We start from the raw sequence: 17,158 nt of genomic DNA, 5'->3' as shown, positions 1-17,158 counted from the left end.
TTTAGAGACTGGTGGTTTGAACCCACTCAGCAGTGTTGAGGCAGAAAGGCTTGGTGATTTGCTCCATAAAGATTACAGCCAAGAAAATCTTCTGAGGCAATTCTACATTGTAAACACACAGGGTCACCATGAATCAGAATCAAATAGAAGGCAACTGGGTGGCCCGTAGATATGCATACAAATGTGTGCAATTTTGTATCCACAAACACTCCTCCCAGGTCCATACAGACTCCTACTCAATTAACATGAACACACATCTGTCTGTGCAAAGCCCAATGGCCCACAAGTATGTACATACAAAGGTGTCACAAATACACAAAGATGTCCCCTTCCTCTATTGGGCCAAATACAGTAAGTGGGCAGGGATGTGAGGAAGGGGGAGCACAGGCCCAGGGTAGCCATTCCCACTGGCTCCAGATGCCTATTAGAGTGGCCAGAAGTGAGGTCATGCCCTCAAGGTGGAATGAGGTGAAGGCATGTGGCCATGGAGACCAGTTCAAGCAGCCTCCTGCCAAGGGCTGGCACATCCTGGGGTCAGGTAATTCACAAACTGAGCTGATCTCTGGAGATGGGGCTGGATTTTTGGAGGGATGGTGGGTGAGTTGGGCCTAGTGGGTGATGCCTTTTTGGCTTTCAGTTGCCTGGGGGATTTGGGCACTGACTCTCTGGATTAGAACTCCGTCCCCCCCCCCCCCTCCACTTCCATCTCTTACCCCCTGGTCTCTCTGCTCTGGCCTCAGGAATTTGGACGTTTTCATTCCTTCCTCAAGCCTCCTTCAGGTAGCCTTCCCTGACTGAGCTCAGACCTCGCTCCCCCAGCATCTGGAGGCCTACGGGTCTACTTCAGCCGCACCCCTTCCTCCAGGCTCCAGACCTTCTCCTGCTTGGACTGAAAGTCTGGGCTCCGGAGGGGTGGGCGGTGCCCGTGACCGAAGAGCCGCCCGGGAGGGATCTGTTGGGCAGCGAAATGTGGCCCACGGCCAGCCCCGCCCCTACCTGTGTAAGCTGATCCTCAAGGCCCAGCGGATAAAAGGGGCCGAGTGTCCCGGAGGTCAAAGAGTTGACTCTGCTCCTCGCCTTCTGCTCTGTCGAGCCCGGTGCAGCCGCTATGTCCACTCACTTCAGGTCCCAGGTCTTTAGCTCGCGTTCCGCGGCCTTCCCTGGTCGCGGCACACAGGTGCGCCTGAGCTCGGCGCGCCCCGGGGGCTTCGGCAGCAGCAGCCTCTATGGTCTGAGCGCCTCACGGCCGCGCGTAACCGTGCGCTCCGCCTATGGGGGCCCAGTGGGGGCCGGCATCCGAGAGGTCACTATCAATCAGAGCCTGCTGACCCCGCTGAGTATGGACATCGACCCCTCCATTCAGCAGGTGCGCCAGAAAGAGCGCGAGCAGATCAAGACCCTAAATGACAAGTTCGCTTCCTTCATCGACAAGGTAAGCCCCACAGGGACTCTGCCTCGAGCCACGCACCAGGCCACACCAACCATCCTAACCCCGCACGCACGCTGGCTAGGTGCTGGCTGACCTGCCCTCATTCCCTCTTTCTGCCAGTATCGTGATGCTATCTTATGCCTTATTCCGGTCCCACTAGTTCTGAGCTATTTTGCCCTCCTCAGGCTCCAAACCTCTTCCTCCAGCAAGCTGCCCCAATTGCCTCTTCCTTTCCTCTCTGTGAAGGAACCCTAGTAGTGCAGTGGTTAAAGCATTTGGCTGCTAACCAGAAAGTTGGTGGTTTGAGCCTACCAGCTGCCCCCTAGAGAAAGATGAGGCAGTCCTCTTCTGTAGATTTATAGCCTTGGAAACTCTATGGGGTAGATCTACTCTGTCTTATAGGGTCACTATAAGTCTGAATGGATTCATGGTAGTAGGTTTTCCTCTCAGAGAGGAGCCCTGGTAGTGCAGTGGGTAAGTGCTCAACTGCTAACCAAAAGGAAACCGCAAGCTTTTCTGGGAGAAAGATGTAGCCTTCTGCTTGCATAAAGATTCACAGCCTTAGAAACCTTATGGGGGCATTCCTATGGGGTTGCTAGGGATTTGGTTTTCCTCCTAAAATGTGAGGATGACATCTGTGATCCCCTGGGGTTCTTGGGACCAGTTTTGCCACCAATTTCAGTCTGGGAGCTCCCGAGGATAGGACAGCTAGTTCCTTTTCTGGGCCCTTTCCCCTGAGAGGCTTCTGTGTGGAATGAGGGATGGGCTGGGGGAATGATATCCCTTCTTAGCTAATGAGACCCTGGCCACCCTCTGATGCAACCCATTCAGAAGTAGATGACGGAAATAAAGGGCTAGAGGGAGGAGGCTTCTGGTCTTCCCCACCCCACCTGCCTGGCCCTAGAGCCTTCCTTTGGTGGTAGGAGGTGAGGTTACACCTGTTTTTGGAGATAGCCCAGCTGGGAGCAGAGAGGGGGCACTGAGGGACCCTGGAGAGGGGCTGTTTGGGAGATGCTTTTCCTGGCTGTTTGCTGCTGCCAACATTGGCCCCACCCATGGGACAGATGACTGGTGAGTCTGGGAGGGATGGGGACAACGTGAAACAAAGCTGGACTCAGGAACTAAGGCCTGGCCAAGTTGGGTTCCTCTGACCAGGTCCCCCTCCCACTGTCTTAGATCAAACTTTGCCTCTTCTGATTTTGTGTACCTTTTCCTTGACCCTTTCCCCTCCCCTACCCACACCCCCATCTTAGATGTCCTCCTCTTCACCACTCAGACTGTACACATCCTCCAAGGTTCCCTGAAGCTCAGGGTCACCCAGGCCCAGGCTCCCCCTGCTACTGAGCTGCATTGTCTTACTTCTGCAGTCCCTAGTCCTGGGCTTTCAGGGCACTTTTCTTGCCTCCTGCTCCCAGCCACACTGGGTGCTTCTTAGGGCTTTTCAGGGCCCCAGAACTGGCAGAGAGCTGGCCACATAGTGAGTGCTCATTTTACATTTTACATAAAGCCCTGTTCGGAGGCCTCAATGGAGGAAAGACATAGGAGCCAGACGACACAGAAGAAGAGCTGGGCTCCCAACCTGATGGGAGAGGTGCCTTGTCAGCCCAGACCAAGAGACATGAGCAGGGCAGCCCTTAGAGAGGAAGGTAGAGAAGGTCACCATAACCATGGAGAGTGAAGAAGGGGGGAGACTCTCAAGCACATTTTTGAGAGCCAAGCACTGGGGATACACTGAGAACGAGACAGGACTGCCCCTGGGTCACGATTCAGGACACCTGAGGAAGAAGAGCGTCAAGGGCTGAGAACTGGGTAGCTAGAGACCTTCCTCAACTCTGCTGTAGGGAGCACCATTGGGCCCCTCATGAGTTCCCACTCAATTCCCTCTTGCAGGTGCGGTTTTTGGAGCAGCAGAACAAGATGCTGGAAACCAAGTGGGCACTGCTGCAAGAGCAGAAATCCACCAAGAGCAGCCACCTCCCGGGCTGCTTCGAGGCCCAGATAGCTGCCCTTCAGAGGCAGCTTGAGGTGCTACAGGCAGATGGGGGTCGCTTGGAGTTGGAGCTGAGGAACACACAGGATGTTGTGGAAGACTTCAAGAATAAGTAATGCCCCCCCCCCATGTGACCTGCAGGGCAGGGGTCTATGCCTCTGGACCATTGTACCCCTCCTTAGCTGACCCTTCTGCAAATCTCCTCTGGGTCAGGGGTCAGAGGCTAGCTGCTTAGTACAGTAACTGCCTGAAGGAAAACTCTTTACTAACACATTCCCTGGTTTCTCCTCTCACTTCCTTTTCCTTGAGGGTTGCTTCCAAATCATTCTGGTCTTTTTTCCTCACTTTTTCCCAGTGAACTATCTCAGACTTTCACTATTCCCATTGGGTATATGAGCAAGACCTCAAGAGAGGGTAGGTCAGGAAGTATGCTATGATGGGTGTGCTTCAGAACTGGCATAACCTTTGTAGATAATTCTAGAACAAGTCCGTAGTATTCAGGTGAGGAATTAGAGAGGAGAGAAGTTCAGGAACTTGATGGAGAACACACAGCAAGTCAGAAGAAGAGCTGGGCTTGAATTTTGGGCTCCTAACTCCCAGGAGGAGACATGGAGCAGACTTGGAAGGAGAGAAGCAAAGAGGTCTTTGTGAGCCATGGGAGGGGTTGCAGAGGCTGAGCCTGTGGGTCAGGGCAGGAATCAGAAAGGAGAATGTGAGGAGGGGAAGGGAGTGGAGGGGCTGGAAGGTTGGAGTTTTCAGAACAGCTTTTGAGGTGCCTGCTGAGGTCTTTATTCATTGAACAGAAACCAAAGCCTGAGGTTAGGGCCCGGCCCCACCCTGGCACACCATGCTCTGCCTGAGGGTACATGACTGAGTGAGAGCACGTATATCAGGTCACACTGGAGGAGAGCAAACAAGGCCAATGCTCGCAGGTCCCCCTCCTCCCAACTCCCCTAGAGCAAAAGTCAATAGGATTAATCCCACAGCAGGTGGAACCAGACAGGTGCAAGGAAGGAAGGGCCTGGGGCAACCAGCAACCTCTGTTGCCAGATACCATACATATGTGCATGGATGAGTACACACACACACACACACACACACACATTTCCCCCACCCCAAAGCCCTCAGAGGAGCTGGAAAGGGGTGCAGGGAGATCTGTGTGCAGTTGTTCAGTGAATCTAACATTGAACTCTCTGGGCCTGGAAACACATTGCCTATGCAGGGGTGGGCGGACAGCCTGGCAGATGTTTCCATTCCATTCTATAGAACCTGAAGGAGTGTGGCATCAGGGGTGTGGGCATCATTCACCTCAAGTCTGGGTCCTGGAGGGGCCCTGCCTGTCTGGGCACCCTGCTCCCCACCATAGCTGGCTCAGGCTGCTCCTGCTGCTTCCCAGAAGCTCTTGGACACTGCTGAGGCTTTGCTTCTGACATGTTTTTTTTTTTTTTTGAATCTTCAAATAAGCACTGGATTTGTTCGATGCCCTCTCTTCCTCTGCACCCTGTTTTGCTGAGTTTTCCTGTGGGCCAGTGGCTGGATGTGTGGGGGAAGAGGGATGAGGGGCTGTGGGAACAGGGGTGGGGGATAGGGCATCTATCTGGGACCTTCTCGTTCCTGGACTTCCTGATTGTCCAAGGTTCTTCTCCTTCAGACCTCTCATTGACCCCTCAGCAGTGCTGTGTGGAGGTTAAAGCATAGCTCTGGAGTCAGGCTGCTAGGGCTCAAGTCTGGGCTTTAGCACTTAGCAGCTTAGTGATGAGCAGATTGCCCTGTCTCCCTGCTTTGGTTCCCTTCTTTGATAATTACAGTACCATCATAGGATTAATTGCTGTGAGCATTAAATGACTTGATGCCTGGGAAGATATAAGAGTGCAGGCCCCATAGGAAGCAGCCCCTAAGCATGGCTACTTTACCTTGCTGTCCTTCCCTCAGTGTATGTAGCCTTTGTCCTCTGATTCGCACATGGTCCTTGCCATCCTCCCCACTTTACCCTATGCCAAAGACTCAAAGCTCTAGGAACAGCCTATGGAAAAGTCAGGAAATTGGGTTTCATAGCCTGACACCTGTTTTTTCAGGTGTGTCATTAAAAGGGATGAAGGAGATGCAAGGCAGGTTTTCACTCTGGATGTCAGGGGGCACGGAGGTAAACCTGCACCAACACCATGCCCCCTCCTCTACTGCAGGTATGAAGATGAAATCAACCGTCGCATGGCTGCTGAGAATGAGTTTGTGGTGCTGAAGAAGGTGAGATCCCAAGACAAGCTGGGGCTGAAAACACAAAGGACAGTGGCCATACGGCCCTCTCACTTAAACAGCAGTGGGGACCTGTGGCCAAGTCTGGCCTGGGCTCTGCAAGAGGGGAGTGATGGGCATGGAGGGGATGGAGTCTGGAAACTAGGCCCTCACTGCACAGCCTGTCCTGTGTGTGTGTATGTGTGTGTGTATGTGTATGTGTCTAGTGAGTGACTACACTTGATTTTGGGCCCCTAAGGGGTAGGACTAGGAGCTCTGGTAGCATAGTGCCTAAGGCACTTGACTGCTAACCAGAAGGCTGGCGGTTCAAACCCACCAGCCACTCCTCGGAAGGAAGGTTGGGCATTCCTACTTCCGTAGTGATACTGCCTCGGAAACCCAAGGAGGGGTCGCTATGAGTCGGGGCCGACTCGATGGCAAATAACAACAACAACAACAAGGGGTAGGACTAAGATGAAAGGAGGAAAATTTCAAGCCCAAATAAGGAAGTACTCTCTCTCGGTCCGAACATTCCATTATAGACAAGGTGGCACAAAGGCCTGAAATATTTGCTGAATGAGTGGAATGGGCTACTTCAAGGCAGAGTGAGCTCCTCATCACTGGAAGATCTTAGTGTTTTAGAGGGACTTGTAGTTCAAGTGAGCAGCTTGGTGATCCAGATCCATCCACAGAAATGCAATGTGTCCTGAGATGCAAGGTCCTTAGGGACTCAATCAATAAGTGACATTGGGCCCTACCCTCAAGGAGATTAACCATTGGAAAATACAGCAAGGAGGGGCCCCAGACATCATCTCGACCTGTGGAGTTAAAGTGTGACCTGGGGCCCACCTGTATCAGAATCACTCATGCTGCTAGTTGAACGTTTAGGTTTGGAATTTGTCATCTCTAGGAGTGATATCCTGAACCACAAATAATTTTGTGCTCACCCATTTTCCTGACAAGAAGTCAAGGCTCACAGAGTTAAAGTGACTTAAGTTCACACAGCTAGTTAGGGGGTTTGGAGTATGTCCAGATCATCAAAAATTTTAGCAACTAGTCAGTGCTAGGTCTGGGTCTTCAGGCTGCCCGGACTACCCATGTTGAGAAGGTACCTTTGTACCGGGGATGCACAGAGATGAAGCCTATCATAGAGTGTGGAGAGCCCAGTGAGGGAGGCTTCTAGCTGTGGTCGTGTCAGGCAGCCTGGGGAAACTGGGTGTGATAGGCAATGGTTTTGGGCCTTCTGGGTTGGGCAGTGCTGGCTTCTTCCCACCCTACTAAATGTTCTGTGTCTTGAGGACATGGTTTCCCTCTGCCCCTTCTCTCCCTCCTGCCACCCCAGGATGTGGATGCTGCCTACATGAACAAAGTAGAGATGGAGGCCAAGCTGGATGCCCTGAATGATGAGATCAACTTCCTTAAGACCATCCATGAGACGGTGAGGACATCCAGGGTGTAAGACATGTCCTGTCCCAACCAGAGAACCATCTGGTCCAGCCTCCTGCCTCTGGGCCAGTCTCTCTCTCTCTGTCTCTCTATGTTTGGGGTGACATTTATCCTGCTCTTCCCTGAGTAGTACAAACAGTTGGAATCGACTTCTTAACAACTGGTTAGTTATCTGGTTGTTTCTGGATTCAGGAATCCATAATGGGCTAGAGTGTCAGGAGCTTGGGTGTAGTGGAGCAGGGTGGAGTGAGTCAGGATTGGCCTTTCAGAGACAAGGGATAACCAAAGCAATATTTGTCTGGAAAGGGAATTGGGAGTGGCTGAAAGCAACCAGAGGTGGCTGAAGGATTCCAAGCTGTGTAACAGGGTTCAAAAGTGGGTTGGGTGGAGTGGGCAGGGAGGAGCAAATCAAGAGACAATGGAGTGACTGAGAGCGTGCACCAGGGGGGACTGGGCTGGTGGCCGCCCACCAGCTGGGGCATTCTCTCTGTCCTCCTCTCCTATCCTATTATCTTCCTCCCACTCTTACCCAGCCCTGGGCTTCCAGTTCCTTTACCCTCTTGGAGATTTAAAAAACTCTTTCTCCTCAGTGTGAGTCTCTGACTTTAGGCAAAAGATAGGGTGGCAGGACCTGGTGGGATGTAATTGGTATACAAGGCTAATTACAGACCAGTTCTAATCTCATTTCCCCTCAGTCTAATCTTTTGTCTGAACCTATAGCCTCCATCAGCCCCTCAGAATGAATTTCCACACCTGTGGTCATATCAAGGGCTGCACTTATTTAGGTGCTGCCAGTCTTAGCTCAGGGTCTTTGGATGTCTGTCATAGATTATATATAAATAGGCTTATTATATAGCATGTCATATATATATACATGTATATAATTATTTTCTTTTCCTTGTGGAAGTAATACATAATCATTTCAAAAAATCCAAAAAATTAATTAAAGCATAAAATTGAAAACATCACCTGTATCCAATGTTAATATTTTGGTATATACCTTCCAGACATTTTCTGTGCATATATACACTTACAGATACAGAAATAAATATATTTGTATAGGTACATATATATGTGTGTAAAAACAAAAAAAACAAACTCACTGCTGTTGAGTCGATTCCAATTCATAGTGATCCCTCCTTGGGTTTCTGAGGCTGTATCTCTTTGGAAGTAGATTGTCCAGTCTTCCTTCTGAGGAGTGGCTGGTGGGTTAGAACCGCCAGCCTTCTGGTTAGCAGTCAAATGGCTTAGGCACTACACCTCCGGAGCTCCCCATATATGTGTGTATATATATGTGCTTATATGTGTGTGTGTGTGTATGTGTGTGGGTATGTATATGTATATACACACACACACACATATACACGTATATATATATGTATTTACATACATACATATATATATGTATGTAAATACATATATATATATATGTCTATATATTACTTTTTCCTTCTAAATTTGATTTATTTTGTTGTTGAGAGAAATATATATTTTTAAATAAAAATAGGATCTTACTTCTTTGTGTGACAGTATACCAAGGCCATTATACCAAGGCCATGGGAGCTCTGGTGGCATAGTGCCTAAGGCACTTGACTGCTAACCAGAGGTTGGTGGTTCAAACCCACCAGCCACTCCTCAGAAGGAAGATTGGGTGATCTTCTTCCGTAGTGATACTGCCTCGGAAACCCAAGGAGGGGTCGCTATGAGTTGGAGACAACTCGATGGCACATAACAACAACATAAGAAGGCTGTATTTCTTTTATAGTAAATATAGCCATATCATCATTTTTCGAGGCTGTAGAGTTTCCCATTATAGGATGGAATATAATTTATTTACCATCCCCACTGACCCCTTCACAACAGAGGGCATGCCCTGTAGCATCTCACGGCTGGTAGCCATTGCTGGTCACCATGTTCTGTCATTTTCTTTATCTCCTTGATTCCTACCAGACTCATGCCCACTCCAGTGTCTCCTTCTTCTCTCTTCTTCCCTCTTGTGTGGGGGACCCCAGAGTGGGAGTGGAAACCAGAATGGGTCATACCTCACATCCTAACGTTCTGTCTGATTCCTACAGGAATTGACGGAGCTGCAGGCCCAGATCTCAGACACGTCTGTGGTGCTGTCCATGGACAACAACCGCTCCCTGGACCTGGACAGCATCATCGCCGAGGTCAAGGCCCAGTATGAGGAGATGGCCAACCGTAGCCGGGCTGAGGCCGAGGCTCAGTACCAGACTAAGGTGTGTGACCATTGGATGCACCTCTCTCCCCCTGGCAGGGCCCTCAGTGTCCGCACCTTACCCTCACCTTGTCTGAAACCCTTTAGGGCCTCGGGTCCCCTGTTCTGGCAGGCATCAGTGGCTAAATCTCTTGTGCTTTCTGGGAAGAAGAAGATGAGAAGACCAGGTCCCTGCCCTAACGGAAGGACAGGCCAGAGGAAGTAGACATGGATTGATAATTATTATAGCTAAACTTTTTCAAGTACTTACAAAGCTAGGCAAGGTCTCCAATATTTTACCTGCATGAACACATTTAATCCACAGAATAGTCCTGTTAGATAAGTACTATTATTACCACCTCAGAAACCCAAGGAGGGGTTGGTACGAGTAGAATCTGACTTGACAGCAGTGAGTTTGTTTTTTTGATTACAGATAAAGAAACTGAGTCAAGAGAGGCTAAGTAATTTGCCTAACTCCACACAGCTAGTAGATAGAAGAGGGGAGACTAGATGCTTGATCCTTGGGCTCCACAACTGGGAGGTTTAATCATCACATATATATTGTGAAGGCAGGACTGCTGACTGTGCAAGTGCTGAGGGAATGGGCAGGGGGCACAGGAGTAAACCCAGGAAGGGTACGTGGAGGAGAGGAGCCTGAGGCAGGGTTAAAAGCAGCATAGAGGGAAGTCTATGTAGAGAGGCCAGGGAGACATCCATGTGCACAGGTGAGAACACAGGTTTGCCAACAAGGAGACCTGGGCTTAGGGCCTAGTTCTACCTTGATTTGCTGTGTGACCTTGGGACATGGCCTTCTCTTTACTGGACTTCACTCTCTTTATGTATGAAATGGGTAGTGCTCGTGAGGATCTCAGACTTCCAGTGGTTCTCCAGGATGGGAGTGGGAAGAGCCCAAGGATCAATGGAGATGGGCCCTGGGAAGCCTTCTCTGCCCTCCCTGTCCTGGATGGGAGGATACTGATCTTCCCTTCCACAGTTTTGGCTTCTTGGAGTTGGGTGAAAATTGCTGAGAGTCTGAAGGTCTTTCCCTAGAAATGTATGCCAAGAGGGCTTGTCTCTCAGAACAAGGCCTTCCTTGGATGGGCAGAGGGACCTGTAACCATTGCCTACCCCTGCTTCTCTGCATGGCCTCTCCAGTTCGAGACCCTCCAGGCTCAGGCCGGAAAGCATGGGGATGACCTCCGGAACACCCGGAATGAGATTGCGGAGATGAACCGGGCCATCCAGAGGCTACAGGCTGAGATTGACAACATCAAGAACCAGGTGGGGATGTGCCCTTACCCTTCCTCCTCACTCTCTTTTGGGATCTGTCCAGGGCAGCCAGCTGAGGCCAAGCTCAGGAATGAGGAACAGAAGGTTGGGGCTGGAGGGGCCTTGGCTGGTGCAGCTTGAATGTCTCAGGCTCACTTGTAGGATCTTGACAAGAAGGGAGGACTGTGTCCTGTGGTATGAGCAGAATGTTCCCTAGCCAGCCCTTTGTCCCATCTTGGGAGGAGGGAAGTCCTAGCTGGGCTGAGAGGCTATGAGGGAGCCTCTGGCTGGCTGGTCAGAGAAGAACCACCATACTTAACAAGTCAGTGCTGAGCACTCTTCTTACATGTAGCTCTGGGTACAAGATGCCATACCTGGGAGCTGACAACGTTGGGGTAGAGGGGAAGACAGAAGCCAACAGAAAATCCTTACCATGGCTTGCAGGCCTCTCCCCACCTCCCAGCCTGACTTTCCACAAAACCTCTGACTCACAGTGCTCTGGCCACACAGACCTGCTTCCTTCCTGTGTCTTGCATTTGCCAAACATGTTCATGCTTTAGGGCCTTTTGCACTTTGTGTCCTTTTCATTTCTCCTGGAATGTGGTTCTCCCAGCTCTTAATGTGGCTGTCCCTTCCTCTTCTCTGGGTGTAGGAGAAAAGACCTCTTCTCAAATATGGCTTCCTTAACCACCCAACCACTAGCTCAGCATCTTGTCTGAGGTTCTTTGAAGCACCTGTTACTGTGTGAGCATATCTATGTTATGAATGCAATTATTGATGCCCTGAGAGCAGAAACCCTGTCTGGCTGGCTCACTGTTCCTCTCTTCCAGTATCTGCCACACATTTGAGGCACAGGTCCTGGATGAGAACAACTCAAAAGCTGTGCTTTGCTGGATGTTGGAGTTAACATTGGTGTTGCTAGGGAAGGGCCCTCCAAGGCCTGGCTAAAGCATGGGTGTGGACAGGACAGCTAACCTGAGCAGGTGTCTGAGCAGGTGGCATGTGTGCAGCTTCACAAAGCTAGGGGGATGGATGTGGGGTGATTTTCAGAGCCATTCTTCCCTGAGAGCCCTGAAGACCTGTTTACAGGAGGATGGAGGCTGCCTCCTGGCACAGATGCAGGACCATGAGTCATCCTGTGAAGCGGCCCAGCCTCCAGGCCTTAAAGGGAGGACTGAATAGTGAATGACAGTTTCCCAAACCCTATGCACCAACTGCATCTGGTTCTCCTCTCTCACAGTGGTGCAGAGCCGGGATGCAGAATCAGGGTGTCCACTCCTGACCAAACAGGGACCGGGCCCTCAGGTGGGGCTGGAAGGGGCATTGAGAGACAGTGGGAATGGCCGTGCCCCAGGGGCTTTGGGAAGTGGTAGAGACACCATTACGATGGGGCACAAGGAGCAGAGAGGCATCTGAGGGCCCTGGGGAGGGGCAGGGAGGACTGGGCAGAGCACATTCTGTGAGCAGAGGATGTGAGCTGCAGAGAAGGGAGGAAGAGAAGCAGTGGGCTAGGGGATGCATGTGGCAGCCCTTGGAGCCAAATAAGATGAGGCTCCTGACTATGAGGTTCTTTAGTGGGGGGTGAGCACAAAACAGAGGAAATGCTAAGACTCAGTGCAAGTGCAGGTGCAGGTTTATCTGGAATCACAACACCTCTGCCCAAATGCAGGGGGCTGTTGGTCATGCACTTTTGGGGCTGGAGGCTCCATGCAGGGTCTCTCTGCTCCAAGCCTTCCTGTTCTGGGTCAGTTCCAAACTGGTTTCCGTTTTGAAGGTGGTTTCTGGGTCTTGTCAGCTGTTTGACATTGAGGACTAAAGTAGGACTCCGTGGCTTTTGGAGCTCCTCCAGCAGGGGCTGGAGGTGGGGGGTAGGCATTTGTAAACCCAAAGCAAATTCACTGCCATCTAGTCTATTCTCACTCACAGTGACCCCATAGAGTTTCCAAGGCTGTAAATCTTTACACAAGCAGACTGCCTCATCTTTCTCCTGAGGAGCGGCTGGTGGGCCCGATGCCTTAACCACAGCACCACCAGAGCTCCAAATAAATAGCATTTATTAAGCACTTACTGTGTGGCGGGAGCTCTGGTGTCACAGTGCCTAAGGCATTTGACTGCTAACCAGAAGGCTGGTGGGGTCAAATTCACCAGCCACTCCTCAGAAGGAAGACTGGGCAATCTACTTCCGTAGAGATACCACCTCGGAAACCCAAGGAGGGGTGGCTGTGAGTCAGAACTGATTCGAAGGCAGTGAGTTTACTGTGTGGTAAGCACTGTGCCAAGGATTTCATTGTATATGATCTCATTTAATCTTTGAAATATCCCTATGAGGCAGACATTCTCATTATTACTATCTTATAAGAGAGGAGATTTTTGGCTCTGAAGGATGACTCATCTGAGGTCACATAGCTAGTAAATGGCTGAGCCAGAATTGGAACCCATTGGGCATCAAAACCCATGTTTTTAATCCTTGAGATTCTCTGGTGCTTGGGGAAGTAGGCTGGTGCCAGTGAGACTACCTTGAGCAGGTTACCCAGGTACTTCCTGCAGGATGGGAAGCAGGAAGGCACTGGCTGGTGAGCCCTGTCCCCCAGCTCACAGCTCCACTACTGCCTACAGCGTGCCAAGTTGGAGGCCGCCATCGCTGAGGCTGAGGGGAATGGGGAAATGGCGCTCAAGGATGCACGCTCCAAGCAGGAAGAGTTGGAGGCCGCCCTGCAGCGAGCCAAGCAGGACATGGCGCGGCAGCTGCGTGAGTACCAGGAGCTCATGAATGTCAAGCTGGCCCTGGACATCGAGATCGCCACCTACCGCAAGCTGCTGGAGGGCGAGGAGAGCCGGTGAGGACAGAGAAGCCGGAATAGGGCTCCTGGGGCTCAGTGGAGGCTGGGGCTGGACGTTCACCCATCAATAGATGTTTCCTGTATATTCCTCCTTCTGAAGGGCATTGGGAGTGGGAGGTGCAGGAGGGTAGAGCTGATGTTTACTTCTTCGCCTTCAATGAGAAGACTTTCTAGAAGGAAAGACCATAAGGTGTAAAACTTGGTGGGTAAGTTGAAGTATTAATAGTCCATTATTGTGTGTGGCCATTAGCAGGGTCTTCTTACTTGATCCTGAGAACACATTCAGGTAGGGAGATCAGGTATTTTTGATTCTCCAGTAAACAGAGGGGAGAACTGTGGTTCAGGTTATTAATTAAGAGTGCAGTCAAGGTCTGCTGATTCCTGGTCCAAGCATCTTCAGTGATACCAGGGTGCTTCTTACTATATATAAGTGCTAAATCTTGTGTTAATGACTGAAGGTGTGGAGGAGGTTAATTTCTACCTGACCCAGGGATGTTTGCATACTTACCTGAAGCCAGAGAGGAGAGTAGGGTAAGTTAGTCTTATTAGGGAACTCTTCACTAAAGACATGGGATGTACTTTGGGTCTTTATTCTCACATTGGTGGACTGGGTGATTCATTCAGTCAACAGACCAGGCTTTCTATTTACTCTTTGGGGGAAGGTTAGGATTGGGAGAGGGTGAGAGGGAACAGCGTGGGCAAAGGCTTGGAAGTAGGACTGTCACGTCTTGGCTTGTAGGAACTCAACATGGAGATAAATAACACAGAAGATATGTTTCTTCCCTCAGGGTGTTTGCAGAGTAGTTGAGAAAAAACCTCTGCACAGGAAGCGCTCAGAGAGCAGTAATTTGCATTTGTAAAATGCCAAGTGTACAAAGAACATTTCATTTTCTGTATCATTCCTGAGGGGTGGATGAGAGAGGATGGAGGATGGGTGGAGTGGAGGGAAAGGAACTAGAGAAAGAGGGAGCCTGGGGGCAGAATACGTGGCTGCTGGGAGGAAGGAGAGAAGAACCCGGGCAGCATGTGGAGCCCATGGCAGCAGGATGGGTGTGGGGAATGAGAGGTGGGAAGGGAAGGGTCTCTGCCACTGCAGCCGAGTTTGGTGCAGAGCAGTCTCAGAGCCCACCTAGCAGTACCAGAGTCTAGATCCCTGACAGGGGGCTGTGTGCCTGGGTTCTTGGGCAAAGGGATGATCTGGATCCCAGATCCCTGGGAGGGGAGTGCCTTTGGGTTAAGTCTGTGTGTGATGGGGGCATCCATGTGCCAGGGTCCCTGCTGTGGGGTCTGTGTGGGAGTATGTGGGGTGTTTTTGTGTCAGGGTCTGTGCTTGGGATCTCCACTCTTGAAGGGAAGTCCCACCATGGGTGCTGGGGCCCACTTCCTCTGGGCTCTTTTCTTCATGGAAGTCAGAGCAGGAGAGGACCCTTAGGATTGGACCTGGTCCACCTTCCCCCCAAGGAGCAGCTGAGGGGACTGAAGCTCAGAGAGAGCAAGTGACACACAGCAAGCAGAGACACCGCTTTCTGAAAGCCTAATTTCAGTCCAGGTTGCTGGCATTAGGGCTTGATTTCTGGTTTTCTGAAAGAAGACCCTCCCTTTCCCACTTCTTTGGAAACAAGGAGATGCATTACTTGTTTTTATCCCTTAACTGCCTAGCCTTCCCCAAGGGCAGACCTAATGTGGATCTGAAATTCATACAATTTGGGTAGCCTTCTTTAAGAATACACAATTACAAATATCAGCTCGGGCACAAAATGATTATTTATTTAGAGTTAGAAGAGGAACATGACACAAATCACTAGAGTCTTGGACACTCATGTCCTTTCTTTTTGAGATTTCTGTAGGCATCATATTAAAAACTGTAACATACAATTGTTCCCTGATCACAACCTGGCTCCCCCTCCCCACCTACAACAAGTAACCCAGTACTTGCTGGGGCTATTTGGACAAGGGGCCTGGAAGCTTCCCAGCAAACTTGGCCTTTGCTCTGCCTCCTTCTTGGGCTCCGGGCTGCTGAGGTCATTCCCTCCACCTACGAGCCCCCCACCCTGCGGAGCAAACTAATCCCCAAGGCCAAGGCTTGGTGACAATGGGGCAGTGAGTCACAAAACAAACACGCCCAGCTGTCTCAGATGGATTTTTAATTTTCTCTGCAAGACCTGTTTCATTCCCACAGGCTGTTTAAAGCACCCCACCTACCTACCCCCTCCCTCCCCAGGCTTGGCTGGAGCTGCATTCAATCAGTCAACAATTCACTAATTATTTCAACACATATGAAGTAACCACTGTGTGCCAGGCTTCATGCTAGGAGCTTGGGGAGATATAGGAATCCATAAGCTATAGCTGACTTTTAGGATTTTACGATCTGTTTAGGGAAGGCAGCCTCCTACACAAATAATAATAATGCCAATACTATTTACCGAATCCTGTGTGCCAGGCCTTTAGGTAAATTATGTTATTTAACCCTCACAAACAGCTCTATGAGGTCGGTACCTTAGTTAGGCTCAATTTATAGGTGAGGCAGCGGTGGCTCTGGGATGTTGCCTAAGGTCACATAGCCAGTAGATGGAAGGGCCAAAGTGGACCCACCCTCCCCTCCCCTACTTCAGGCTTGTTTTGCAATAAGGCCAGAGGAAGGTAGGAAGTGGGGGACAGAGAGGAAAATACACAGGTCTCACTTGGGACCTGGAAGGAGGGTGACTATGAGTGCTTCCCTCTGGCACTGAGCCAAGAGCTGCTCTCACGTGTCTCTTCTCTGCCCCCAGGTTGGCCAGTGATGGAGTAGGAGCTGTGAACATCTGTAAGTCCTTGGCAGTGGCCCAGAGGAAGCATGCCCTGTGTGGTCCAGCCTAGGCTAGGTCTATAGAATGGCAAGCAGATTGGCCCGAGGGTCCTGCCTCTTAGGCAACTCCTCCAAACCACCGCCTTCACCAGCTACTGGCAGGTCCCCTGGAGCTCACATCCAGCCAAGCTCAGTCTCCCAGGGAACCAGGTGCAAGAGGGCTGGTGGGGTGGGGCACACCTGTGGAGCAGCCCCTATTTGCTCCCAGAGGCTCCTTTTGGGTTGGCTGATGGAGAGAGGTGGGACAAGAGGCCGAGATAACAGGTAGGGGCAGCTGCAACAGGAAAATGGGGGTGGATGAGGGATGGGGTTCTTGGTGGTGGGTCTTCTAATAGCCCTCCTTCCTTTTCTCCCTTCTCTCCTAGCGGTGGTGAATTCTGTTGGCAGTGGTGGCAGTGGGCTGACCTTTGGGGGAACCATGGGCAGCAATGCCCTGAGCTTCTCGAGCAGTGGGAGGCCTAGGACCTTGAAGGCCTATTCCCTCAAGACTACCCACAGGAGTGCCCACAACTAAGCACTGGGTTGGGGGAGACCCCTTTCCCTCTTCCTTCCATAGTCACAGCAGGACTCCCATTCCTGCCTCCCATCCCTGATCCCAAGGCTGCAAAACTGTCTGCAAAAATGACATCAGAATCACTTCCAATAAAGCAGCGTCTTTCTGAGGCCTGGGTGAACATAGTGCCTAGTGTCCTGGTTCATTACGGGAAGGCAGGGGAATTAGAGGGGGCAGGGCTGTGCCTTGATGACTAGGAACCTCTTGTGCAGGAGGGAAAGCACATTGGTGACATGAGGGAGGAGGTGTTGCACTAAGGGACTGGCTCTTACCCAGTATGAGCTCTTGGCCTCCTCCCAGGACTGGGACCCATTCCAACTGCTCTCCGGAGAAAGT

The 17,158-nt window shown here is 50.9% G+C and overlaps 1 protein-coding gene across 1 annotated transcript; it reads left to right on the top strand.

Annotated features, from left to right (window-relative positions):
• Nucleotides 1-948: 948 nt before the first annotated feature.
• KRT7 (keratin 7) lies at nucleotides 949-16,783 on the top strand. Its single transcript, XM_007949617.2, has 9 exons — nucleotides 949-1,432; nucleotides 3,320-3,531; nucleotides 5,603-5,663; nucleotides 6,994-7,089; nucleotides 9,173-9,337; nucleotides 10,471-10,596; nucleotides 13,201-13,421; nucleotides 16,193-16,227; nucleotides 16,635-16,783. Exons 1-9 carry the CDS (start codon nucleotides 1,109-1,111, stop codon nucleotides 16,781-16,783), a joined length of 1,389 nt encoding a protein of 462 aa, XP_007947808.1. The 5' UTR covers nucleotides 949-1,108.
• The last annotated feature ends 375 nt before the right edge of the window (nucleotides 16,784-17,158 follow it).

This window comes from Orycteropus afer, unplaced genomic scaffold (assembly GCF_000298275.1).
Source record: "Orycteropus afer afer isolate SDZICR_OR568_19922 unplaced genomic scaffold, OryAfe1.0 scaffold00247, whole genome shotgun sequence".
NCBI classification, from domain to species: Eukaryota; Metazoa; Chordata; class Mammalia; order Tubulidentata; family Orycteropodidae; genus Orycteropus; species Orycteropus afer.
Note: the sequence above shows the minus strand (reverse complement) of the source record. Positions and strands in the feature narration are given on the sequence as shown.